Below are 27,753 nucleotides of genomic sequence, written 5' to 3'. Positions count from 1 at the left end.
ATGGTAAATGGGTACATACTAACATGGCTTCCCTTTCTGTGAGTGAATAAGCTATACAGAGGATGCACATTAACTTCACTGATGTTTCTTTGAGAGCATAAACTATAAAGGGGCATGTACTAACATGTGATTGATGTTTCTGTGAGTCCACAAACTGTATAGAAGGTGCATAGTAATGTGGCATGTTTTTGTGAGTATGCAAAAACTATAGGGTTTGCATACTAATATGTGACTGATATTTCTGTAAGTTCACAAACTGCACAGGGGGCACATACTATCTTGTGACTAATATTTCTGTGAGTGCACAAACTGCACAGGGGGCACATACTATCTTGGGACTAATATTTCTGTGAGTGCACAAACTAGACAAGGAGTGCACAATAATCTGTGTTAGTTCTCTGATGCTTCTGAGTATGTGCAGTAATTGCAAAGGCTGTGCACACTAGTTATGAGGCATTTCTGAATGCACATTTTTTGATGGAGACACTAGTGACCTGCTTGTCTGTCTATTTATCTCACCATCTATGTGGGTATGGTGTGAGAGACATGAACTATATTGTACTGTAGGTTTAGGGAAAAGAGTTCCCTAGTCCTATGTGAACTATAATGAAGAACTATTTATACATGAAAATATTATGCACAGTATTTTAACAGCCCTTATGAAATATCTTACATTAAAGAATGGGCACTCAGTAGATTGCACCTTTATTGGAGAACGAATGTTCTACAGCAGGTATTAATATAGAAGTAATGCCCACTGAAAAACAAGTCCACCACTTCATAGCAGCCTATCAAGCCACAAGGGAGCTTGGACAAAAAGACCCGGCCCCCATTATTTTCGCTAAGCAGTGCTTCTGCTATTTAGCTAGTGTAAAATGTAAGTAAATAAATAAATAAAAGAAAATTGAAAGAATAAATCTGTGTTCATGTCTGTGTGTAAGTGTATGTGTGCATGTGAGTGAAACTGAGATTGACTGAGCCATTATTTTACACTCGCTAAGCAGTGCTTTTGCTTTTTTGGGAGTGTAATAAAAAACAGAAAAAAAGTGTGTGTGTATGCATGTGTATGAGTGTGTTTACGTTTCTGTGTGTGTAAGTGCATGAAAGCAGAAGAGACTGTGCATTTATATGTATGTGTGTGTGAAAGTAAAAGAGACTGTGTAAGTGTGTATGAGAGACAGACAGAGAGAGAGAGAGAGAGAGTGAACAGTGAGATCGATCAAGGAGTTAATTTCCATCTGCTAAGCAGCACTTTCTCTGTTTAGCGAGTGTAAAGTAAAAAATAAAAAAACCTTAAAATAACTACGTGTGTGTTTGTGAGAGTGGGAGCTGGGAGGGGAGGGAAGAGTGACAGCGATCCCTAGCAGCAGCAGTTATACCTCTTGACCTCTTACCTCAACATATCTGGATAAGCATAAAATAAACGGGGGACAAAAGCTCAAAATAGCAATATATGTTTACATGATCCTGTTATAAAATCACAACATTACTTCAACATTAGGATTTGTGTTGGCTTGTATTTTTTGAAGCAGAGGTGCGTGTGTATGTGTGCCTGCATGGGAGAGATTGACCACTGGCAATTGTAGTAAAGAGGATTACATACCTCTTGACGTTTCAGCTAAAGAAATATGAATAAATTAAATAAAGGGAGAACAAAGTCTCAAAAATAGGGACAGATTTTAATTATTGTTCTTATAAAAGTTACTTCAATAAGAGGATTTATGTTAGAATAAAACTCAAATTTATGTTATCATTTGGAGACATCAGTCTCTAATAAATGTCATCAAACAAAACATTTAAGGATAAAGGAATTAACAAAATAAGGTAATTACCTAGATATATTTTTTTAAAGTGTTATATTTTGGATGTAAAATATTTCCCCCAACACCATTAATATATATTACAGCAAGTTTGAAACATTGGGCAGAGGAATTATTTTACATCAAAAATATATAAAAAATACATAGCACTTTTAAAAAGTAAGAAAAACACAATTTTACAGAAAGCCCATTGCCTAAATAGTTGACCATGCCTAGAAAATGTTATAGAGCTTGTACATTATTTGGTGCTGACATCTCAAGAATTGCTGCTTGCTAGGTCAGGTAAGATCTCAAGCCTGTACTCATGAACGAATGACCTATGTATGTAACTTCTGGAAGTCTGAATGGCTGCTTGCTTGGTTGGGTCTGGTCTCGAGCCAGTATTAGTAAACAAATGACCTACATATGTAACTTCTGGAAGTCTGAATTTACACTTAAGAGATTTGAGCTTCAAGTTCACTTCACATGCTCTATCTAGAAGTTTCTTTAAGTTTCTGTCATGCTCTGCTTCACCATTGCCTCCAATCAATAAATCATCTACTAATATGGCACAAGGATAACCTGAAAAAATCTGCTCCATTGCACACTGAAAGACTTCAGTTGCAGAATTTATTCCAAATGGCATTGTTAGGAATCTGTATCTGCCAAATGGAGTACCAAAAGTAGTTAGAAATGAAGATTTGCTATCAAGCATCACTTGCCAAAATGAACTCTTTGCTCCAAGACAGAGAAAACAGTGACATTTGGTATTAAGGCTATGACCTCTTCAACTGTGCACATTGGATGCTACGGTCTCTTTAATGCTTTGTTCAGATTTCTTGGATCAATACATATTCTGATTTCATTTGAGTCTTTTTTGTGAGCTGCTACCATGGACGACATGCATTCAGTTGGTTCTGTGACTGGACAGATCACACCTTGCTGCATCATTTTGTCTGAGTCTTAACTTTATCCTGCATAGCTATCAGAACTCTTCTTGCTGGCCTGACTACAGGAGTGACCTCGAGGTCTAACTTCATGGAATACATAACTGGAAGTTTGCCTAACTTGTCATTGAAAACATCAGCATACTCTGAAAAAAATGGCTTCAGAAAAATTAGAACTTGGAAATGCACATACATGATGGACTTATTTAGCAAACAGATTCACTCTTAAACTATCTTTGAGACTCAGTACCCATTGCACTGGTCTTCAGACTACATAGAATAACAAGTTGTAACAGTTCTCGGCCAAATAACATGAAAGCATCACTGAACCTTCAGTTTGAATTTCTTCACCTCCATAAGGAGCAAGTCTCGCACTACTGGCCACATTGAGTTGTTCGGTAGTTCTCACATTAGCAAATTTGTCTGCTGATGTAACATTACACTTTGAACCAGTGTCTTCTTTAAGCTCTGTGGATTTTTCATTAATCTGGACAGTACAAAACATGTCGCTTCTTGTTAATAAATTCTCTGCATCAACTCTTTCATCAAGCACTGATACACCATCTACATAGAAAGCTGTCTGCTTCGGCTGTACTTGATCAACTTGCTTCTTTGTGTGACCTTTCTTTACAGCTGTGTGAGGCTTACTTGATTTACAAAACTTTTGGAAGAGGTTCCATTTTTTACACTTCTAACACTGCTGACCAAATGCTAAGCACTTTCTCTGTTAGGCTCATGATTTGCACCACAACTGCAACAGTTAACAATAAATCTAGACTTGGGTTTTGCTGATTCATGCTTGCACTGCACTGAGCTAGAGCAGGTGTCTTTCTTAGAACTTCCTGGAAAACTGCACTTCTTCCCTGGAAACTTCATAGCTGCCATGTGTTTGGGCCAACTTTTGTTCACCATGTGTTGCTTACTATCTACATTTTCTTTGGAGCCAACTAAAACCATGCTCTTGTGACTTGCAAGCATACTTGTCTGTTTTTCTGTCACCTCATGGATTTGACAAATCTCTATGGCTTTGCTCAACATTAAATCACTGTCACAAAGTAAAATCTTTCTCACACACAAGCCTGTCCTTTATTAGCTCATCTTTTAAGTCACCAATCCAACACGTCTTAGCTTTGTTTCTCAACACGTCTTAGCTTTGTTTCTCAGGTCAGTTATGTAAGCTGCAAATGTTCCCCTAGTTTCTGATCTCTCTCTTGTAAAAGAAATAGCTCTCTAATTTAATATTTGTCTAGGGGTTACACATTTCTCTGAACTTGCACTTCAAACACTCTGGGTCTTCTCTTGATTCAGCCTGCACAACAGTATGACATTTTTCACCTTCTCAATCATATATGGCAGTTGCATACATAAATGAGCACTCTCTTTCTATGGCCTCTGACCCAGCTAGGTTTAGCAAAATGAATGCCTTGGTGCATGCATCTCTATCTGCATAAGCTACTTGTATAAAAATATTGTACTCTTGCTCAGATATGCTACACTTCTCTGAAATATTCTGATCAAATACAAGTGGTAGGGGCTTCTGAAATCCATCTGCCATATTAACACATACCAGTAAAGGGTTTTGCATATAAGCGCAAACATACACTCATGCACATATGCCAGAAACTTATGCCAGTATTTGTAACTTTGTCCAACGCCTTTGCGCTTCTGAATTTATACCTTTTCGGCTTTTCGAAATAATGCTAATGAATAAACTCACAGTACCTTTGAATAATTGGACTTTGCAAAATGAACTTCTTGGGTGCAATGCTAAAGTCATTTATCATCATTTCACTAAAGTCATTTATCACCATTTTAAGAAACATCTCAAACAACTTTATAATGCAAGTGCAATAACGTTTGGGCACTGTAATGCTCTTGTATTATCATTTTGCAATAAATCACCTGTTATCAGTGTAAGAAACATATTAAATAACTGCTCAATGTGAAAAATTGGACTTCTCTTGCCCAAAACTCAGTAACATTTTGAAGTAGTTACACTTTCCAAATAACTGCATACAGCACAATGAAATGTCCCCAAAATGGCAGTACCTGGCTAGGCAATTCTTTACACTGTAAGAAACACTCTTTAGTGGTGGCACTTTGCGAATAGACACACCCAGCACAAGAAGCTTTTCGAAGTGGCTATACATTGACAGTATCTCATGAAATAGTTGCACTTTGCACACAATAAACTCTTTACATACACCGTAATAAGCTCACTCTGTAAGTACTTTTACACACTCTGAGATACTTCGACTAGCTTTAGTTATGCCCTTGATACAATACAAAGTCATAGCTATGCCAGAACATAGCACTTTGCCAAAATACATGGCTGCCTTGCTTTATTTTTGCTAAATGTGCCCTTTTTGCCCTTATTATATTTGTTTTGCTCATTTGAGGCCTTTTTATTACCAATGTGCTTTTCTTGTGCTTGTTTTACTCTAAACATACCCAGTATTGCTTTAAATATGCTAATTTATCTTTAAACATACTCATTTTGCTTTACTGTTAATCGTTTCAACAAATACCTTTGTTTTAAACATTCTTTTTAGCCAACACACTTTTCTGCCTTCCACCTGCTCAGTAATGCGGTTTGTGCCCTTGTAATGCCCTGTTTTATCTCTCTCATTAAATAAACAGTTCGTGCTACTTCTCATTACCTTTGATTCTTTATTAGCTCTTCTTGTGCTCATTTATCCTAGTTTTATCTTCACTGTTGTATCTGCATTTCATGGCTCTGAATCTTATTCTCTTCAATCCCGGTTCTGACACCATGCCGCTCTCCTACTTTGGATACAATAGAAGCGCCTTCATGGGTTGTGTTCAAGCAGCGTTATTTTATACAAACGCATCACTATAGAAGTTTACTGACTAACTTAAGTAAACTTGTTTACAAACTAACAACTGCAATCATGCATGCTCTCACTCTGGCTGCTCTTACAAAATGACGCTAAGGAGTGCATGTGTCTGGAATTTATATGTGCACGTACAGCCTTGACATGATTCTTAAAGATACAGCACACTTCAATTGCATACTGATCTACAACAATCATTACAGATGTAACATAGATATTTGTGGAAATACAATTTTATACCCCTGAAGCCATCATATAACCTCTGTTTTTCAATTTCTGATGTCCCATCCCTCTCTGGCTTCAGACCCCAGTCACCAGTCATTTACAAATTAAATATGAGATATAAAGAATTAGGATACCGTCAACATGAAAATCATTTTATTATTGCCTACTTGCTTTCTTATTCCATTGTCTAAAACAGGAATATAACTCCCTTGCCTAGCAAAGGAACACTATACGTTTCACCCTTACCCACTGACTGTCCCCTCATCCATGTGCAAGTCATATATAATTCTCCAACCTTCTTAAGGTGATGTACACAGTCTTTGTCTATTTGTACTTCTCTATTATGATTACCTACTAATATCCATCCATCCACTACCCCTTTTCCCATTTTTTGCACACGTGATCGGGATGTCATTTCACCATCTAGATCCAAGCTAGCTGTGCCTCGGTAACACACACTCACTTGTATGGCCAATTTAGAGAGCCCAATCCACCAACTGAATGTCTTTGAAATGTGGCAGGTTAGCTGCTAATATATCAAAGATTATTAGCTGCATGAGGCAAGACAGTCACCTCATGACAGTGGGTAAGCTAAACCAGTAGACTTATAGCAGACACTTACAATGATAAATTATCAGCACTATCAACAGCAAGGTGACAGAACAGGATTAATATTGGGGATTTCATACCTGAAAACATATCCATCTCATATGTAAACAACTCCTGATGTGTTTATGATGTTTATATAGTGCGCACATATGCACGCACACACACACACACACACACACACACACACACACACACACACGCATTCTCATACACACCAAGATATGTATACACATTATACACACACACACACACACACACACACACACACACACACACACACACACATGCATGCATTCTCATACACACCAAGATATGTATACACATTATGTGCATACATATGTAAACACACACACACACACACACACACACACACACACACACACACACACACACACACACACACACACACATGCATGCATTCTCATACACACCGAGATATGTATACACATTATGTACGTACATATGTAAACACACACACTGTTTTGTGTGTGTGTCTCATACACACCAAGATATGTATACACATTATGTGCATACATATGTAAACACACACACACACACACACACACACACACACACACACACACACACACACACACATGCATGCATTCTTATGCACACCGAGATATGTATACACATTATGTATGTACATATGTAAACACACACACTGTTTTGTGTGTGTGTGTGTGTGTGTGTGTGTGTGTGTGTGTGTGTGTGTGTGTATATTTGAGTATTAAACTATTAAACAGGTAAAGAGGCATACAGGAAGGGAGGGAGGACAAAAAAAAAGAGAGATGTACTTAGAAACATTTCTGTGATTTTGGTATGATCATTTTATTTTGTTTTTTTCTTTCCAAAGAACGTAGCTATTTGGTGCAAGATTTAGAACTGTTGTATGACATAGTAAAAAAAAATTTTGTAATTGAAATGAATTTCACCATGTTATGGCAATAATAAAATAATTAATGATTATGTTTCTATTTTAGGATTATGCTTCGTACAGTATGCTCAATGCACTGAATGACGTGCCTTGTTTTGACTCGGCGTACAAATCTCAGACACTCTTCAGTTTTTATTGATGCTGGTTTTGACCTGGAAGGTAAGAAAGAACTTAAATATCTTTGTTTTTTTTTACTCAAAAAATTATATAAATTTTTCCATAAATAAATAATTACATTTATCTAAATAAGTAAAATATTATAACATTCTATATACAATGTTTACAGTTAGCCTGAATAAATTATAAGAAAAAAACAATCTGTGAAAGAATTTGTGTAATACACAAATATTTCCTTTTCCCCCTCCTTAAAAACTTAAATATCTTAAAAAAAAATATATTGTAGAACAACAAATTCTTAAATATTGCACTTCATTAGATATGATTAAAATCCCATTATTCATCTGAGTAACATTTTTTTAAAAATGATAAAGTATATTATTTTTATGAAACTGTCTTTGAGCAAAGATTAAATATAATTGTTTTCTAGTAGTTTACAATTTCATAATAAGTCAATGGGAGTTTCATGACATCTAAATTTTTTTTGTAGGGATATGAAGAATGTTACTTCCATCATCTCTGAATGGTAGCCAGTGGTTTTTGTATGAAACCATTCAACTATCAGTGAGATAGTGTGTGACCTGACGGTAAAAGTCTTGGTATTGTTACAGCCTGATCTTCTGCTGAAAACTACAAGAGAGCTCCAAGTTCCTTAAAGCCATTATGGATTATGAGCATCTAAATGGAAATACAAACTGCAGTTATGGACACTGACTATTTAGTCAGAAAGTCTAGAAGGAAAGAAAAAATGTTATTTTACCTTTTTCTTATCGTAAGTTTTATAGGTAAATAAGAATTTATAAAGTTAATATTCTACCTATAAATCTCCTGTATTGTAACATAAAAAGCTCATATAGTTCAGCAAAGTCAGGCATTTATTGATTGAACCAGTAGTAAAAATTATGGACTTGCTGCCAATGAACCAATTAACACATAAAAAGAGCATATGGCTAGATTTTAACTACATTACTTAAATTAAACTGCAGAGTTAAACAATCTAAGTACATGGCACATGGATCTATATGATTAATTGTATATTTTTATCCATGTGAACCCTGCAAACACCATATGGTGAAGGAATTCTGCATGAGCCATTCTGTCTAGAAGGGCATGTAGTGAGAGAAAGCATTTTACACGTATAGATGCTGTTTCTTCTGAGAAATTACTCTCTCTCTGTCTCATTGGCAAATCAGACTTTAGAGCAATCCATATATTTGACTATCTGGTTCTAAATTAGCTGGTTTCTGTGAAACTTCCTTGGTTTGCTAGAAATAGCAGAATGTAAGACATAAATGTAATTTTTAAAATTAAAAAATATTTTTTTTGTATTTTGATTCTATTCATTTTGTGATTGACTGTTTTACTCATTCTTAAACTTTTAACTGCCAAGATTTCTTCCTATGTTTCACACCTGCAGTTGTGAAATAAGTGAGATCTGATCAGTTTTAAGATTTCCATTAATTCTTTTTGCAACTGGTTTCAGAATAAGGACTCTGTCTGCCATTTCCAGGAAAGTAAACTATGTCTATATATGAGGTGCTGAAAAGATTTCAGGAGGATATAAAATGCTGTGGAATTATTCTGAGTCAGAGTAAAGAATTTTATCTCAGTCAGATGGTGTTTCATGCTACACAAACTATATGAACTTTGAAGCATAATTAAAGACTGTCTCCTTTATGCACAGAACCATAGGTAGCTGTTCTGAAAACTGTGCCATTCCCAGATCAGGCACCACTAAGAAAAAAGGTCATCTTATACTGGAGGACCAAAAAAAGTCCTACTTATTTAAACTGCATCTAACCACTTGAATATAAAACAAAACACTTCAGACCTGATCACAAATGCAGCATCAACATTCAGAATCTACCAATCTTGTCCTCAGGGAGGGCTCCACCTTAGCTACACTTCTGTTTATTTATTAGTCCATCACTATAAAGCAGAAAATCCCATTACCTATCCAATATGCTCCCTAAAAGCCTAAAATAATGACAACTGATTATTTACAAAGATATGGTTATTTGTGGAGTAGCATTAAACCCACTGTTTTGTGCTTCTGAGCTGCATGTTATTTTTTAACTATATCTCTTCATATAGAAATATGTATCGCACCCAAACAAAATGAAGGATACCTTTAGAAATACATATAATTTACCTGGTAACATAGTAATTATACCAAGTGTAAGTGAATAAGTCGTTTTATATGAATGTTTTTTTCCTGCACAGTAGTTATACCGAAGGACAAAAAAAAGCTTACTTCCTGCAAAATGCAGTTCAATCGTGTCGTATTCTCTTAAACAACTTTGCTGTTTCTAAGACCACTGCATCAGGAACTTAGTCATTGTGATGTGAAGAGAAAAAAAACTCATCTGGTTATGTGGGAGGTCTAAAAAACACTCTGCTTTTGACAGAATCATTATTCATTAACCAATATTGATAGCAATGACATCTGTCTATGCAGTATTTCGGTAAAAGATCTGCAATCTTTTTTAGATGCTTTAGTACAAGAGGGCATTAATATTTACAAACATTAGAAATTGTTATGAACCATTTTTTACTTAGGAATATTAAGTGTTTCTCAAAAAATGATATTCTACTTTCATTTGCATATTATCTGCTGACTGCATTGCATAACAGTATTCAGGAATACCATCCAATGTAATACTAAAGCACTAATGCAGCATGAACATATATTAGTATCTAATTAATCTTCTTTCAGTTATACAACATAAGTAGGATAGTGGTCATATTAAAACCCATTTCCTTGCAAGATATCTCATAGCAGTCTTGTGAAGGTGCCAAGTGTATAGTATCCTCTTCACTTACAAAGCATAACACCAACTAGCAAAACTAGTCACTGAGTATGTACTGTAACAATGACTCCCACCTATTATTCTGTCTATACAATATCACCAGGCATTAGCTAGGCAACATGCTTTCATTTGCCATTTCATTACGTAACACTAAATGTGATTTTAGTTCATGCGGTGCCATACTAAATCAGCATACTGTGACTAATAAAGGGGTGAAAACTAACATTTATATACATTTTCATGAAATGTGCAGTGTGAGAGCACTGTTGCATTTTACTTCATTAAACAATGGTCTGTGTGTGTTTCAGGGAAAGTCACTGTCATATAAATATTGACTGTTGGTAATTTGGTCACAGTCACTAATGCTAATGTGACACCACTACTCCATGTAAAAAGTGGGTTGCTGATGGTGAAACAATAGTTTGAGCAATTAACATAATTGTTTAGAAGAATATACAACTATTTCTTCTGCCCTTTCCTGTTATTAATAGGAATGCTATATTAGCGTTTAAAGGCATTTCACTTACTATTTTGTTTACATTCCATTGTTTCTTCAGTAGGACAACAATTTTATCTTCACTTACTTTGATTCTGAATTTTATCAATAAAACATTTATTGCTTTGTACTATACAACTTTATTTTATTTGATTTTGGGGTTAAAAAATTCCGTAAAGTATGAAGCTGACCAGAAAATTCCACTTACATGTACCATTTAATATGTAATGTTAAAACTGTGAACCAGTTTCATTACCAGAAATAAAGCATATATATATATATATATATATATATATATATATATATATATATATAAAACACATGTTGCATATGTGTATGTATGTGTATGTATGCACACATGGATATCTTTTCAGGAACAAAACTGTTTTCTTTCCTGAAAAGAAACATTTCTGTTTTTGAAACTGTAAGACTATAATAATGTAGCTCTCATCACAACTGCATCTATGAAGTGAACATTACAAAGATATACTTTACTGTTCTATAATACATGAACATGTATATAAGTGATGACGTTGGTATATAGTTCAAAAGTTACACCTCAGCATAATGAAAATAATGTGAATTCTGAGCTTTTTAAAGTGATATTGTCATACTGAAGTTAATTTTGTGTATCATGTTAGTCGGTGCTTGTAATGATTTCAGAATTATGCTATAAATAATTGCTTCTGTCAGTTTAAATGAAATAGTCTTGAATAATAGAACTTTGTTTTGCAACTGAATAATACTTGGGTGTCTTTTTTTTTCTTTTTTTTTGAGAAAATAAGCAGACATTCTGACTGTATTGCTCAAATACTGTCCTTTCATTTGCTACCTAAGGTACTTTTTATACAAATAAAATAAAATTGTATATAGAGTGATCTGCTGACTTCTTATTTACTATATTCTATTTGCAAACAGACCTTATTACCGCCAAAATCAAATATAACGCTGGCACAAAATGTGGGAATATAACCTTAGGGATTTACAATGCATTACTTTTTATTTTATTGAATACCTACTCTTTTTTTTTTTTATTTATGAATGAATAATTTGGAGACAGCACAATATCAACTGCAATGATATCTAGGTTGGAATATCCTTGAAATGGGGAAAACATTACAGAGAGAAAAAAGCCAATAAAGGAAAATTATGATAACCTGACAATAAAATGCACACCCATTAGTAAACATTCTAATTCATTTGGCAAATCAAATGTGTGTTTCTTCAGACCATTACAAAAAAAATGAGACACTAAAGAAAACTGATGTCTGAAATTTCATACAGCCCACCTTCAGAAATTTGCTTGCTTATCTGTTGCATATCTGATACAAAACGATGTAATCTGCTAAAGATTTTGCTGCTAGACTATGCAGCACCCCTTAAGTAAATAAACTGAACAAAGAATTATCATCATTAGGCATATAGAAATAAATATTTATGGCTCTACTTCAAGTGCTCACTTGCTAGTAGCCCACGGCACACTTGCTCTCTGCCACTTGCTGTAAATAGCAACTGCAATGTCTCCCAATAGTCCAGCACTATTTAACTACCTAGCTCTTCCACCACCCAAACCTATTAAACTATACAGCCCAAACAAAGCAGTAACTCTAACCCCAAAATGTCATCTTATTTCCTAACCCGAGTCCTTGATTTCTAACCTCTAACCCTAAAATTGCACCCCCTCCTTAAACCTAAAGTCCTTGATCATTTTCCCAACCTAAAACTCCACCTCCCTACCTAATCCTAAACTCCAGTCTCATTCATTAAAGCTTAAACTCCACTGCCACTCCATAACTCTAAACTACCCTCTGACTCCCTAAACCTAAATCCCTTCCCTAATCAGTGCTTGAAACTTTAAGCTGTAGTCCCACCCCACCCACTTTCTCCCCGTGGCTGCCACACTTATCTTGCTCAAACCCAAATAATGTGTTCAGCAAAATATGGCAGGTCCATCCCTCCGCATGAGTGCCACACCTTGTCCAAACTCATTTTTAAGTTAGAGTAACAGCGATAGCCCCAGTGAGCTAAACAATGCTTGTGTTCCTGGTTTTAAGATAATGGTCTTTAAGCACATAGCACTTGGGTGCTTGCATTAGACCCAACTTTTATCACCATTAAACAAAATTAGTACGACCTATCCAACATTGTGCAGGGAGTAAGTGCATGCATGCATGCTATTCATGAAATGTTGTGTAAGATATTAAACAAATATAGAACACTCACAAGAAGAGCTCCCATAGTGTTAATGCCTCTAGGAAAAATGGTATTAATTGACCACTCGATCCTTCTGTATAAAATCCAGTGTTGTTGTTGTATTAGTACTCATTGTTGCCCATTTTTTGTTTGACTTTCATTATATGTACTTCTGGTGTCGGTGGATTTTATACAGAAGGATTCGTTTTTCAGTTGATACTATTTTCCTATAGCTTTTAGCTCTTCTTGTGGGTGTTATAAGTCATTCTAGTATTGAGGTTCATGGACACATGCTTTTCGGTTTGGGATTCTTTATAATAAACAAATAATTAAATAAATAAAATAAATGTTCCCTGACTCGGGTGATGCAGTCATTCTAACAAAAGAGGCCGATTTGCATAGAACTAAAAAAAATGATATTCATATGCCACACTTACAGTGCTGCCGTAAGTTTTTAGGAAAATATTTCTCTCTCTGTATTGTTTCTTAAAAAGCATATGGAAACTTTTCATAAGAAACTGAAACACGGGCTTCATTTGAGGATACTACCTTTACTTGTACTATTTCATTTACAGAAGCGTAGCTTTTTTGTGTTTTGTTTTGATTTTCCTCTTCAATTTTACAGCTGCAAACTATCATCCAAGATATTGCAGCGATGAAGTATGGACATGCGCAGAAGATTTTATATTACTGATACCCAAATGCATAAACATCTGTAGTGGCACACACTGTGCTTTATTTCTTTTCTAGACAAAGCTATTGGAGATCCATACCCACAGCATCAAACAGATGCTACAAGAAACTTCTTTAATGTGATGTTGGTTATATGATGAGATATTGCAGTATTACAGCCGCAGAGGAAATAAATGCCTTCATGCATACAACTTGTAAGGAGACAATTGTCTCATACCACAAATGACACTATTTAAATTCTGTGAGCATAGCAATAACATGGCTTTGCAAACAAAAGCATATTTTTCTTTCATCAGGAAGCTATGAGTTTGGAAAGAAAGAAAAACTTCAAGCATTGCAATAGACTTTCTCTTGTAAGGAATACATGTTAAATTCATCATTGATGGTAAAACTATTAATTAACACACATTTAAATAAAGGTATCTGGATAGAAGTTACATGCTTTCTTACATTTTGCACTGAAACAGATATAGTGGAGAATAGTAGTTTGCATGATTTTTTTTTTACTTTCCTCATAATTTGATGTGGTGAGGCAACCTTTTTCAAACAACTTCTCAGCTGCAAAATACTACCGTCTTCCTCTACTGAAAACATAATAATTTTGCTACATAGTTTCAAATATGAAACCTGAATGGCTACAACTCTGTAACTGGATAGAAATAACTCAACTTCTCTCCTTCGCCAGAACTTCAGGAAAATAATATGACCCTGCTATATTCATTGGCCATTTCTAATGTATGGCTAATGGGCATGGATACATTTTGGCTAATGGATTCATGTTATTCAAATGCTCTCTAGGAAAGCATCAAACTGTTTAGGGATGCACCTTTCTTGGGAAGAGTGCCAAAATGATGCCTCATTCTTTAGCAAGATATTCGAGTGCCAAGCTTTTTCTTTGGGTGGTGGTGGGTGGAAGGTGAAATTTGTGATAATTGGATATGCGCATATGTTTTAAGGAACGTAACGTTTTTTGTTATTAAACACATTTAAATGTATTTAACTCTGGATAACATATTAACATAAAAGTAAAATAAATAAGGAAATAAATAAGAGAGTACATAAATAATAAATAAATAAATAAATAAGCAATGATACAATGTATGGGTTCATTCTGAGTCTTCAAGACGATGAAGCTCATATCAGAGGGGCCCAGTTCAAACAATACAACAGCATTTTTTGCAGGAGGACAATCCTTCCTATGCTCCCACATATGGGATTTGCCCCGACACCCTCTTACTTTATTAATCTATCTCCAAGCGCACTGGAACTTGGAGACATCCTGGCTAGTGATAGATAATGACGTCATCAGACTCGTTCTTTCTCCAGGAAGGTATGAGCTTGGACAGACTAAAACGTATTATCTTTCAAACATTAGCACCTTGTTCCATTGTGAAAAAAATAATCTGCACACAAGCATATGCCAGTTTGAACAATTATGCCAAAGTAACTGGGGTACAAGTGATTTCATGCTAAGCTGCTGTTTGCAAAAACCATGATACTTGTTTCAGTTTCCAATTGGTATGCTGTGTGGAGAACTGCAATGGGGTGAGAAAGTGCTACCACTCTTCCAAAAAAGTGCATGGAAAAGTGAACTAGCTGCATTGGCACTGAATGAAATTAGAAATATGTTTGCTAACCTTATTTAAAAGCTAAAATAAGCTGCACTGTGCTTACCTTTTTCAATAGAATGTAATATATAAAAAAGAATGTGCAAATGGTATTGTGAAATCTTCAAACTGTGAAAACATCCCCATTTCTTTAGAAGTAGTAGGGTTTTCTTGACAAAACATAAAAATGAACTAGCTTTTGCCTGAAGAGTAACATAAAATGGAAAGCTTGCAAAAATGTAAATAATAAATAAGCACATGTTCACACAGCCTCCTTTAAAGCTGTCAGCCTTTCCAACTGGTAGGCCAGTTACATATAATGTCATATAAAAAAGCAACAATCAGAAGTCCCAGAGTATGAGTACTAAAACATTGTTTTACAGTTTCAGAGTTGTTCTCCCCAACACAACTTCCTTTAATGAGATAGATGGCAATCTTCTACCAGAATCCCTCTGGTTAGGTAACCTCCATGTTCTAATGCAGAGCTCCAAGAATAAATGACCCAGACCCATATGGAATTCCTCAAAAGACTGTTAAATAGGTGCAGTTTAATATCTGACTCCCCACCTTAAATTCAGGTGTGCTGATTTAAACGGATTAGTTTCTATAACTCTGCTGTGCTATATTCTCCTTGGTAACAACTTTCCTTTGTTCTTTCCTAACCCAAATATTTCACATCTAGAACACTCAGTGGCTCATCTCAGAATTTTCTCATTTCTGTCCTGTTTACTTTACAAGTTGGCCACTCGCCTAGGAATAATCACAGGATATAATTCTTTTCCCCACTGTGAAAATGTCACACAGCTTAAAAGAAAAGCGAATTGCTCTAAAACGTGATCACTTTTGCAAAGTCTACTGCTTAAAGAAGCTGGCTAGGTCACATGACGATGATGTGTTATTTGAATAGTAGGGGTTTGGACTCCCTCCCTCTGACATATAAATAAAGGGACTGCCTGTTGATTCAAAAACATAAATAGTAATTGCTGTTGAAGGATACTTTTGGAGATGAAACTGAACTGCATGTGAGGAATCTTAAAATTCTGGTTTGGAGTCCAGAGCTAGAGACTACAAGGCCACACTATATCTTTATCAAGCACAAGGTATAGTCTAATTAATACTTTAATTTTTAAAAACTTTCTGGTTGAACATTTTGTTTTCAATTCCTTCTGCAAATGTTGTACTGTTTGTATATTTGATTAAAAAGAAAATTGTTTAACTTATTTATTTCAAGTAAAATAATATTATTTAACTTTGAATTCTGGTGGCTGATGGCTTGTTTATTAACTTAAGGGTTTATGTAGTTTTTAATAGTGACTCTATAACTGTGTAGCATCCATTCAATAATGGTGACTGCTCAGACCTAATTGCTACCATTTACATATTCAAATACAGATTTAAAGATAAACAGGTGAGTGTTCTTATCTTAATTTTGAATAAATATTTCTTATACATCATAAACTTGGGGAAGGGAGGGCATTGATGCTGGAGAGTTATAAGTTAATCCAATTTGGAAATGTGTGTATGTGCAAAATAACGTATGTTGAATTCTAATTACTGCATTGAAAGCTTTGGGCTCAGTTGGTTAAAATCATCAACAGACAGTGATTGTATGTCTGATCTGTAGTTGTACAGTTGAGACTTGAATCGAGTATTGCAGGTTTGGCTACTACCCAAGGCAACATTGCACTCACTATTTTTTTCTAAGGTAAACAGCGATTTTCATAGTAATTACTGCCATTGGTGTAATTTGTTTCCCTATATTGCAGATTTAATATCACTCGAACTTTGATGGCAAACATTGGAGAGATTTTACCCCTACACCATCACTTATACTATTCATATAATCATAGGACATGCAAGGCACTTGGGCCATGTGGCCATTTACATCTTACCAGTACCCACCCTGTGACTTCACCTCCTTTCTCAATGAGCAATACAGCAGTCTTACTACTAGGAATGAATTTATAAATACCCAATCAATTGTCTAATTCCTTCTTAAAGTAAGATAGTGTGTCACAGCATTTAATTTGCAGAGAAAGTTTGTTTAAGAAAATAAGTATTCCTGCTTGAAAAAATTGTCTCTTTTCTTTGATTTGCTTATTTGCTGAAGCAGGCATCACACCCCTGGTTCTAGTGTTCATGAGACTGCTTAAGTTGTGATAAAATAAGAGGTCTTGGATTGCTGGATTCCTAAAGATTCAGAAAGTAAGGCATAGAACATTATCATCCCTGAGGAAAAAGTAGGACACAGACTACAGAGACAAGGTCTCCAGCCACTCTTGATAGTGCAGGTGATTTAGTCCAAAGATCTTTATTATCAGCAGTCGTTGGATTCTCTCTAGCTGCTTGATATGTTTAGTAAGCTACAACCCAAGGAGGGCTTTATATTCTATGATGGGTCTAATCTGTGCAGAACAGAGGAGTCAGGACTTCTTTGGACATAGCAGAAATACCCTTTGTGATAAACTTTGCCAGACAGAAGGATTTCCTGACCATTGTTACAACATGATGGTCAAAGGGGGAGAAGTCATCTACATTTGATCTAAGGTCTGTCAGATCTTTGTTTTGGAATGGTGGATTTTTTTTTTAGTATAAGCAGGGTAGTGGGTGTGTTTGCCAAATGCAAGAAGATTACAGTTTTAGCATCTAGTTTTATCCCATTCTGAATGCACCAGCTACTAAAATATTAATTTATGGCACCATGAATTTTATCAGTTGAATTTCTAGTGCCTGAAAAACAAATTTGATCATGAAAAATGCATATACCCTTGCAGACACAAAGTAAATATGCAGAAGTATATAGTGTACAGGTATTTTATTTTCTAGTTAGAACAGGTGGAAGGAGACAGAAATAAGTTCAGCTGAGTTTGAAAAAATATCAGTGTCACAACTGACTAAAGAGTACAAAACCAAGGAAATCTAATATGCTTGAAAGTGAAAGATAACATGATAGGAGCATTGTGTGTAGGTGAAATTCATCCAGCAGATACTAGAGACAGCCAGTAATTGCATGATTGCACAGACATGCAGGAAACAATTTAGTCTAGCCATAGGTGACCACAGAATGCAGGCTAAACTGAGCAGACTAGTTCTACTGCTCAATGAAGAAAGCTGTGAAGCAGCAAAGAGAATGAAAACTCTTGAGTGACAGGAGAATGGAAAAAGTAGCACCAGCATAAAAAGATGTGACTTCTTTGTTGAGGGCATATAAGGCATAAAGAAACTGTAGATAAAAAGTCAGTATCAAATTGTTCCTTATTATATAAAGGGGAATGGAGTTGATATGGGACATCTACAAGGATGTGTTATCAACATTAAACTGACCAAGGCAATGGATGAGGTTATTAACTCATATGCTCATGAGTTACTAAAATGTCTGATGAGCATTGTCTGAATTATGATAACATTTAACGCTTATTTAAATTTTCTAAACTGATTCTTGCAGTTAACAGGAAGAATCAAGATCACAGAAAGAAACATTTTAAGTGAATAAATTGCATGAATAAGCTGCTAAATTCGTAGAATGATGAGTGCATATCGAGTCAGTACTTCTGAAATGCAAGGCGATCTTATGGTAAAAGCAAGCACTCTATCTGAGCACATGAGACTCCGGCTAGGACACATGAAGTATGACACTGCTTAGGAAATAGTGAAAAACGGTAACATTTATCTAGCCAGGGTGGACAAAAAAGTATCACAAAAGGTTGCCCACTGCCAGATGTGCATATAAGGAGACCATGTTGACAATATAAAGAAAAAACATTGGCTGAAGTACATCACAATGTCTTGGTGTATTATATTCCAGATGGGGCATTTAAACTCTAAAGATGCAGAGAAACAGGTTGGGAAAACATTATCTGGGGAAGCCAATAAAAGTATCACTACAGAGTGGTAAGGTGTCTTAAAACTGTAGCTGCTCCAGACTACCATAGGGCTTGTACTCTGTCCTAGTAGAAGGTAGAAAAATAACTGCTAAAATGCATACTGCATCAAAAAAAAAAAAATTCTCAAATATGTATTTCTTTTACAAAAGTAGTACCTGCTTATTCAATCCACTCGACTTAGGGCCAAGAAACTGACACATTTCCAAATGCCATTTGGCTAGATTTCCTTGGGTTTGGGAAGGCAATAAGGAGCCAGGTGGTAGTGTGTTTGACAGTATCTCAGCAAATGTTCTTATTTACAGTTTTGACTTTGGTAAAACAGTACCCTGTGTACACTTGGTGACACTCAAGTAAACAAGGAAGAGATCACATGGAAAAGGCAGCAAGAGGGAGATGCAGCCGGTGATCACACCTCCAATCAAGGCTGATAAGCAAGCAATCCAGACAAATACTATTTGGTCGCTAAAAGCCTGAACTGAGGCGACAGCTGTCAAAAGGTATTGGACTTCCCCTTGAAGGAGCAATTTCTGGGGAATAAATGGTTGATAACAGTAAATCTAAATCTTATTAGAAGAAAATTAAAGAAGATTACAAAGTGAGAGAGACAGTTAAGCCAAGTCCATCCCTCTGACAACTTTGCAAAACATGAGGGGCAAAGAAAGTCAATATATGGGATCTATAGGTTAATGTTCAGAAAATAGTCTTTTGAAAAAGGGGTAGAGTGTGAAGTGAGGCATTTAGTGGTAGTAACAAGGGCTGACCCTTAGGTATCTGGCTATAAACCATAATATTCCTTTTTAGGCCATTTGGACATACAATATCCAAAAAGGAGACGTGAACGTTGTTTTGTTGGCCAGATATTGCAGAAGGTATAAAAGGGTAATACTAGACATGTGAGTAATTGCAAAATGTTTGCATGACAGGAGATAAAGCCAACATTGTTGTTGCCATTGCCTGTTACTGAGGAACCATTTTGGAGAGTAGTCTTGCACATTGTGGGATTCATTAGTACATGAACCACTACAGGCATTATGTATATGCTAACATTAGTCAGTTATGCCATTAGTTATTTTCCTCAATACAAGCTATTCCCTACTCTGGTTTATGAAAGCTGTGCAGTGTTACACATATTTGAGGTGGTGTTCACTGCTAAGCTAGGGTATATCCAGTTTGATGACCACCATGTAAACAGGAAACAATTGAGCAGGCTCTTAACAGGGTACCAGAGCAAGTTAGGCAGGTAATGTTAGAAGATTTGCAGATATTGCTAATCTTGGAGTAATTTAAGTGTTCAGTAAACCATGAACTTCATCTGTGGTGTTAAGGTGTTGAAAAAAATAAGACACTAGGTTTTGTGTAGAATATAAACACCCATGGTATGGGCAAGCCAACATTTGTTATGCTGTTTGGCCTGTAAGAATTCAGTGAAATGCCTTTTGGGATGATGAATTTCATAGCAGCCTTCCATTTGCTGGTGAATCACACAGTAGCAGAAGCTGGAAGTTATGGTTTTTGTCTATATAGATGGTATTGTTACTATTTGTTGGTTTTCAGTGGAACTGACTAATGTTTCCATTACCTTCATCCAAATGACCTGTTTGAGAGTCAGACATCAACAAGCTTTGCAAGAGTCCTATGGCTCATTTGGGCATGCATGGGGTGCCTTATTAGTCCATTCTTTCCCACCCCCATGCTGAGAATTGAGAGGTAGGGAATGGGCCCACTCACCAGGCTAGCATGGTATGCTCCACTGCTAGAGCATTAATCTCCCTTGTTACAGCTCACTGAGTTCTACTTTTGTGCTTACAGCTGCAGTAAGTGTGCCTCTATACACTCTCAACTTATGTGTATGCATGTAGGGAGCGTGTTCACAGGATTGTGTGCTCCTTAGGTACATTTCCCATTGTTCCCACTATTTGTGTCATCTAAGAACCAAATCAAAGCTGCCACCCCCAGGATGGGCAAATGTCCAAGCCAATAGATAAACTTGGGTCACCTGTATAATAGTGAGTACTTTATGCATCTGTGCCACAGGGCTGGCTGGATGATATTGCTGTTTTTGTCAGTACTAGCAGAAACATTAGCAGCATGTCCATGCAGCAGCAAGTAGGTTAGCAAGGGCTGGATTAATCTGAGAGACCAACAAATGTTAAATTGGAATAGGAGATAATAGCCTTCCTTGGTTATTGGGTGTATAGTGGAAAGATTAATGCAGAGTCTGCAGAAGATGAGCTTATCTGGGCAAGCCTACCGCACTTACCAAAAATCAGGCAATGCTATTCCATAGCGGGTAGGAACATTGGAACAATAATTGAAAAAAAAAAAGGATATTGGACCAATGTCTTCTCCATACAATTAAAGAAAGATTAAGGGCTTTTGTCTCAGTAGTAATAAGACTTCATATGGATAAGCACACATACAACCACCCATTATTTAAACAAAAGAGTCATGTGATACAAGTCATATGATAACCAACATATATATATATATATATATATATATATATATATATATATATATATATATATACTTAAACATGCTGTCTTACTTAAATATGACATATATTCATCAAACAATAGTATCTTAGTTAAATATTTCATGAAACAATTCATTCTAATTTAGCTGTTTTTCTTTAAAAACAATTAATTGAAATATTTTTGCATAGCCCTCTCTTCTGGGCTACATTTAGCTTTGGTTTCCATACCAGTGTATGTTTTTCTATATGGTTTTCCCAGTCCTCTCCTCAAGGAGCTAGTAAAACCCTATAAGGAATAAAAATGACAAACTCCTTAAAATGAATACAAATGTGTGCACATTTGCAAAGTATATTGGTATTATCATTGAGCTTAATACTGTAAATGTGTTTAATAAATCTTATCCCTAAACTGTCACTTATTTTACCCACATAAAACACTTCACTAGACAAACAACTTTTGATATAAATCATGCCTCTATTTTGACAATTAAATTAAACCTTTCAGCCAATAATTCTTGGAAAACAAGTACCACTATATTTTGCCCTTCATTAACGAACCTACATTCTTTGTATGAACTGCATTTAGACATTAAGTTTTGTTTTATGCTACCATTACCCCATTTTTAAATGTTCTTTCATGTTAGGACATTTTTTGGTAACAAAAGAATTTTTTACCTAAAATATTTCTAATGGCATTCTCTCTAACAACTGTGTCTCAGGTCCCCTTTAAAATAATTGTCACCTGAATGTATTTATTGCTATACCATGCTAGTACCAAATTCATATAAATTACAATCCCTAATGACTTTAATATTACTGAAGCAACTCCCTGTGTATTTCTTTCTTTTTCTTTTTTTTTTTAGAATTGAGGTAAAATCACTAGGACTATGTTAGGACTATGTCAAAGAACTCCATCAGGTGTGTCATTAATCATGTCTCATTTTTTTTCCCATATATATGTTTAGTTGGATTGTGGCCAATAAGGTCAGGTTTTACTGTAGTTCCTAGTTGTTGATCACATGAACAATACTAGTTAAGTGACCATGGGGACCATAAGATGCCTAACCATGTACACATTTAAAGCAGACTTAAAAAGGGTGAGAATAATTACCGTTTAAGTACTTAATATTGCTCAGCTCTTAAACTGAGCAGGGTAAACATGATAACCCTGGTGTAAATTTATGTCTAGCTATCCATTATCAAGATAACCTTAAAGGCTGACAAAGTAGTACTTTGTTTGATTAGTAGTGGCAACTTATTCTAAAGGTTTGGAATACATTAAGACCCCATCCTTTCAGTAAGGTTTTATATTTGTTGGTGTGGGTCCCCTTCACATGGTAGACATTTCAGAATGTTGAAGACCATATGGCCGAGACCATATGATTGGCATTCGAAATGTCAACCATGTGGATCCGGCATCCCTGTACAGTGCGGAATGGAAAGACTTCCATCTTCTACACTGTAGTGTGGTCTTGGAGTTGGTATATTTAAGTTCTGCGGGGTATGGGGGGTGCAGAATGGTGTACCCCCCCCCCCGCTAACAGTGTGAATGCAAGTTTTTGTTGTGTTTCTTTTTTTTTTTTTTTATTGCATGGTCGACATTTCAAATGTCGATCATATGGTCTTGGCCATATGGTTTTCAACATTCTGAAATGTCGACCATGTGAAGTAGATCCGTTGGTGTATATTTAGGTCCCAATAAGGTATTACAGTATCTGTTGGTGTAGATTTAGATCCTAGTAGGGTATTACAGTGTATATTTTGGTTCTAGTTGGTATTACAGGATGTTGCCTCCCTACCATAGTACCATAAACATTCAATTTCTTGCATGAAAACCTACACCAGACAAGGTTGTCTGGACACCAGCTTGTGTGCAAGCATTCCAAAATCTTAATGTGGCCTTGTGTGGACTCTCTGTAATTGCCTGAAATTTACTGCAGAAGTAGATGCTTCAGACCATGAGCTATGGGCTGTACATAGCCAGGAATCTCAAAAGGGAGAAGAGAATGAATTATTTTACGAGGGCCTTGTTCTGTGTGTTTTTGTTTCACTCATTTTGATGATTATATATTTTCAGATTTATGAAGCACAGTTTTAATACATGAAGTTTCATAATCCAATGAACGTATTTTTGTTGACTTTTGCTTCAGCCAGGATTTTTTGTCTATCAAATTGGCCCAGACATAACCATTCTAAAAATTACATTTTCAGTATATATTTTTTCCACTGTCATGGATTTTAGTTTCAAAATTCTGACCTTGTTTATTAACATGTCTTTGCATGAGCTAGCAGACCTAAAACAGGTAAAGCTCAGCTCTGACAGAGTACTATTAGGTGTCTAAATTGTCTGTATGTTAAAAGAGATCAGAACCAAAAATATCACTGAGCTACAAGTAGTTTCAAGGAAACATTCCTGGTAGAGTCTAGCTGAATATGTCTGCATGTGCTTACAAACGGCAAAGTGTTTTATGAGAAGTGTAAAACAGGTAATATAGTACTCATACATTTTATGACATACATCTAGACAATAGCTTATATATTGAACACAATGGCTTTTTGTGGCTTGCAACTTAAATATTTGGCAGTAGAATAGTAAGATGAAATCTTTTTTCCATTACAGTTTCAGCAAAAATAAATTTAGGACAAGTGTCTCCTGTATTTAGTTTTTTTAATTTGTGGACATGTGGAATAACGTATGTGCTCTGTTTTTAGTTATAACTAAGACAATAAGAGCAAGGAAAAGGAGTGTATACACAGAAAATCTAGAAAAGGTGATCAAAGAACAGGCATTTATGATTTGGGAAGCAGGTATGGTACCCAGACAAACTCAACAATGAAACATGAAGAAAATAAAATCCACAAGGATAGGAAATGGAAATCTAGAAGATACCACATGCTCTGGAACCATGGATGTCAATGTTAACCACTGACCATATGCAAGCCTTAAAAAGAAAAAGCAGTGCTCATGTAGAAGGGGGCATGGAGAAGAGCACAAACAGTGAGAACTAGTGATGAATCCAGGAATGGATGACCATGGGCAGAAAACACTAATTCTGGTGGTATGAAAGAGATGACCATGTGTTAAATGAACTTGAAAGGTGGGAAGATGTTGATTATGTACAATGAGCAATCTACATGAGTTCAATTGGCAAGAGTTATAGCCTTGGGCAGTCTACTATGAGCAGCAGGAGGATGGACAAAGTTAAATGATGTATACATAATAAATTTAATGTTACCAGTCAAACATAAACTTTTAGAACATGGAAAACATAGAAATAGCATGAGAACCACAAAGGAAATACTTGAAGGCCAGGAACAAACCCTAAACTCTGGAGAAGTGAGGCACCAACATTGCACTACCCTTTAAAGATGAACTTCATACATGGATTCAGGATAGAGGATTTAGAATGATCCAGGGCAACAAACACAAATTCTGGAATTTTGGAAGTTGTAGAGATTAGTTTAGAAAATGATTAGTGAAAAAAATTCAGGATGTGGCTGATGGTACATGTATTCACAAGGTTGTAAGGCATAATTTTAGTTAATCTTGGAAAAAAATCTTTCAGATATTTATTATATGGTTCTAGATCAAGAATAATGAAACAGATTGATGCAGTTTAATATTCAAATGTGATTTTATAAACATTATGCTTTTGTTTCTTAGGTTCCTGTTCAAAAGCATTTTTTTTCATGCAAATGTGCATTGTTAGTGCAATAGTGGCCATGCGTAGTGTTTTACATATCTGGTGTATTTAGGTTATGATGCACTCTAAAGAGTGTAGTTTGTGCGTTCATTAATTATTTTAATCATGGTCTGTTGAAACTATATAAATCTTACAATACCAATGGAATGGCAGAGTTTAGTCTAAAGGTTTACAGAAAATCCTTGACAATGGTGCCTTTTATGACAATGATAACTTTTGATATTCATCAAATCTGCAGTCTGCTAAAAGAGAAGTGTTACAGGTGTTTAAACTGTGACAAGACTTTGATAGAAAAGCTTATTTTGTTTCAAGATTGCTTTTAACAGACAGCCTGAGATGACTACAATAAGGATTACATTAACAAGAGAGCTCTTCAGTGTGATAATCTGTTAGCTACTATCTGATAATGGTTCGCTTGCTATCCAGTCTGTAATTGCCCTTGCAGGTCCCAACTTTCTTTTTCAATTTCTCCAGACGTTTATGAGTTCTAATACTGCAACGTAAGCAGACCTCATTTTTAAGTCAGGTTATGATTAAAGCTGATGAACTTAGCATTGCTTCAAGCTTTAATACTTGCTAGGCATGATCTTCTCAGCAACTGCAATGTACCCAGAATTACTTACTTTTGTAGTAAATATAAATGTACCTGTATCAACAGCATATTTAAGTTTGCATGAAAATTCTTTATTAGCCCTGTTGTTCCTAATATTGAAGCTGTCTGGATGACCATTTAAAAGACAGAATATTACTTTTTTTAAACTAACACATGTTCATTATAGCTCCCTGCACAAGGTATATACAGTACTGTTTGCTACATTTCTAACAAGCAGTTGCTATAGGTTAAAAGAGGAAATATTTTTTAAACTAAAACCTGACCACTGTAATGCTCCACGCAGGCAAGTTATAAACTGTAGCAACTGTTTACTACATTTGTAGCAAGTAGTTTACTGTAGTTTAAAAGAAGAAATGTTGGCGATAGTGTAGTGTACTGGCTCACCTTCAGTTCTGCACAGGAGTGGGCATGGCTCCGGTGATTGGCGTGAAAAGTTGCATATGAAATGAGGCATGATTGACATGCCATTCATATGCATACAATTAATTTAGCGAATGTAACACAATTGTACTGTAAAAATATCACTCTCACTACCAGTACACTACACTATCACCACCACTAAGTACCCTTGGGGCTTCACAGTTTTGGATTCCATGATTATAAATGAGGAAACTCATAATGGATCTCGGTTTAGGTTTGTATTACTTCTCATAGTCGTAACTTCTGTAGACTATGTAAAACTTAATCTTTGCATTGGGGGTTGTGTTATAGTCATAATCATAACTAATCATGTTTTGATCTAACACACCTAGATTGAAATCCCACTCATTCCGTTTTAAGCCATCAAGTGGTTCATGTCGGCTGTATAGCTTCAATATAGCTCTTTTAGTTAAAGGAATTCTGCATTTAATATGTTTTTTTGTAGGTGTCGGGGTGCTGTCATAGAGGATTTCAAAAACAACACTGTCACTGTAGCAAGAAGTCTGAATTTGGCACCGATTATGGAAACTTTAATATATTGGATAAAAATACAGGTGCCATTGTGCATAATGCATCTAAATAGAATAAATATTCATTCACGCTGGATGAATATTGAATACTTCCAGCTGACGTACAACAACGGGGGAGGGATTTGGGTGGGGCTTGCTACTGCACATCTTCTGAGCCAGTACACTACGCTATCACAGAAATGTCTTTATTAAATAATGTATTTATTTGTTTGCATATTTATTTATTTATTTATTGGTTGATTTTACTTACGTGAAAGAAATGAGTGGCAGGGGAAGACCAAAGAAATGGGACTTGAATGGGTGGGACAGGAAGGAGGCAGGCATGTCATTTATATGGCCACCTGGTACTAGTGTCATGGTTCTTTGTTGGGGGGGGGGTGGGGGGGGGAGAGAAGCCACCATATAAAAGCAAAGTTTGCAGCTTGCTTAGGTGAAGACAAATGTAACAAATTTGTTTCAATTTGTGATCAGTTTCTTTATGTATTTTTTGTAAATGATAGTGATCTTTGATGAACTTGTTTGACAGATTTTCTGTTTATCAAAGTTCATTAGTGATCTAAAGGTGTATACTCAAATATAAATTCTTCTTTCGGCTTTTCCTGGTTAGGGGTTGCCACAGTGGAGTTTTACAGTGTCAAGTTGCCAGCCCAGTGCCCAACCTTCCACAGAAGGCACACACTCACTCCTAGGGCCAATTTAGTGTGTCCAATCCACCTACAACATGTCTTTGGGAGGAAACTGGAGCACTCAAAGGAAACCCATGTGACCACAGAGAGGACATGCAGACTCCACAGAAAAGGCACCCCAACTGAGGATCGAACCAGAAAACCTCTTGCTG

At 35.8% G+C, this 27,753-nt stretch overlaps 1 protein-coding gene across 1 annotated transcript in view; it reads left to right on the top strand.

Annotated features, from left to right (window-relative positions):
- The window catches only part of LOC122809482, a 37,141-nt gene extending 26,093 nt beyond the window's left edge, over positions 1-11,048 (top strand). The window contains exons 11-12 of the mRNA XM_044081028.1: positions 7,419-7,531; positions 7,980-11,048. Of these exons, the coding sequence (XP_043936963.1) occupies positions 7,419-7,511 (93 nt within the window). The 3' untranslated portion in view covers positions 7,512-7,531; positions 7,980-11,048. The remainder of the gene's footprint in view (positions 1-7,418; positions 7,532-7,979) is intronic.
- The last annotated feature ends 16,705 nt before the right edge of the window (positions 11,049-27,753 follow it).

This window comes from Protopterus annectens, chromosome 8.part0 (genome assembly GCF_019279795.1).
Source record: "Protopterus annectens isolate FY-2018-M chromosome 8.part0, PAN1.0, whole genome shotgun sequence".
In the NCBI taxonomy this organism is placed as follows: domain Eukaryota; kingdom Metazoa; phylum Chordata; order Ceratodontiformes; family Protopteridae; genus Protopterus; species Protopterus annectens.
The sequence above is the reverse complement of the archived record's forward strand: the minus strand, read 5'-3'. Positions and strand labels throughout refer to the sequence as shown.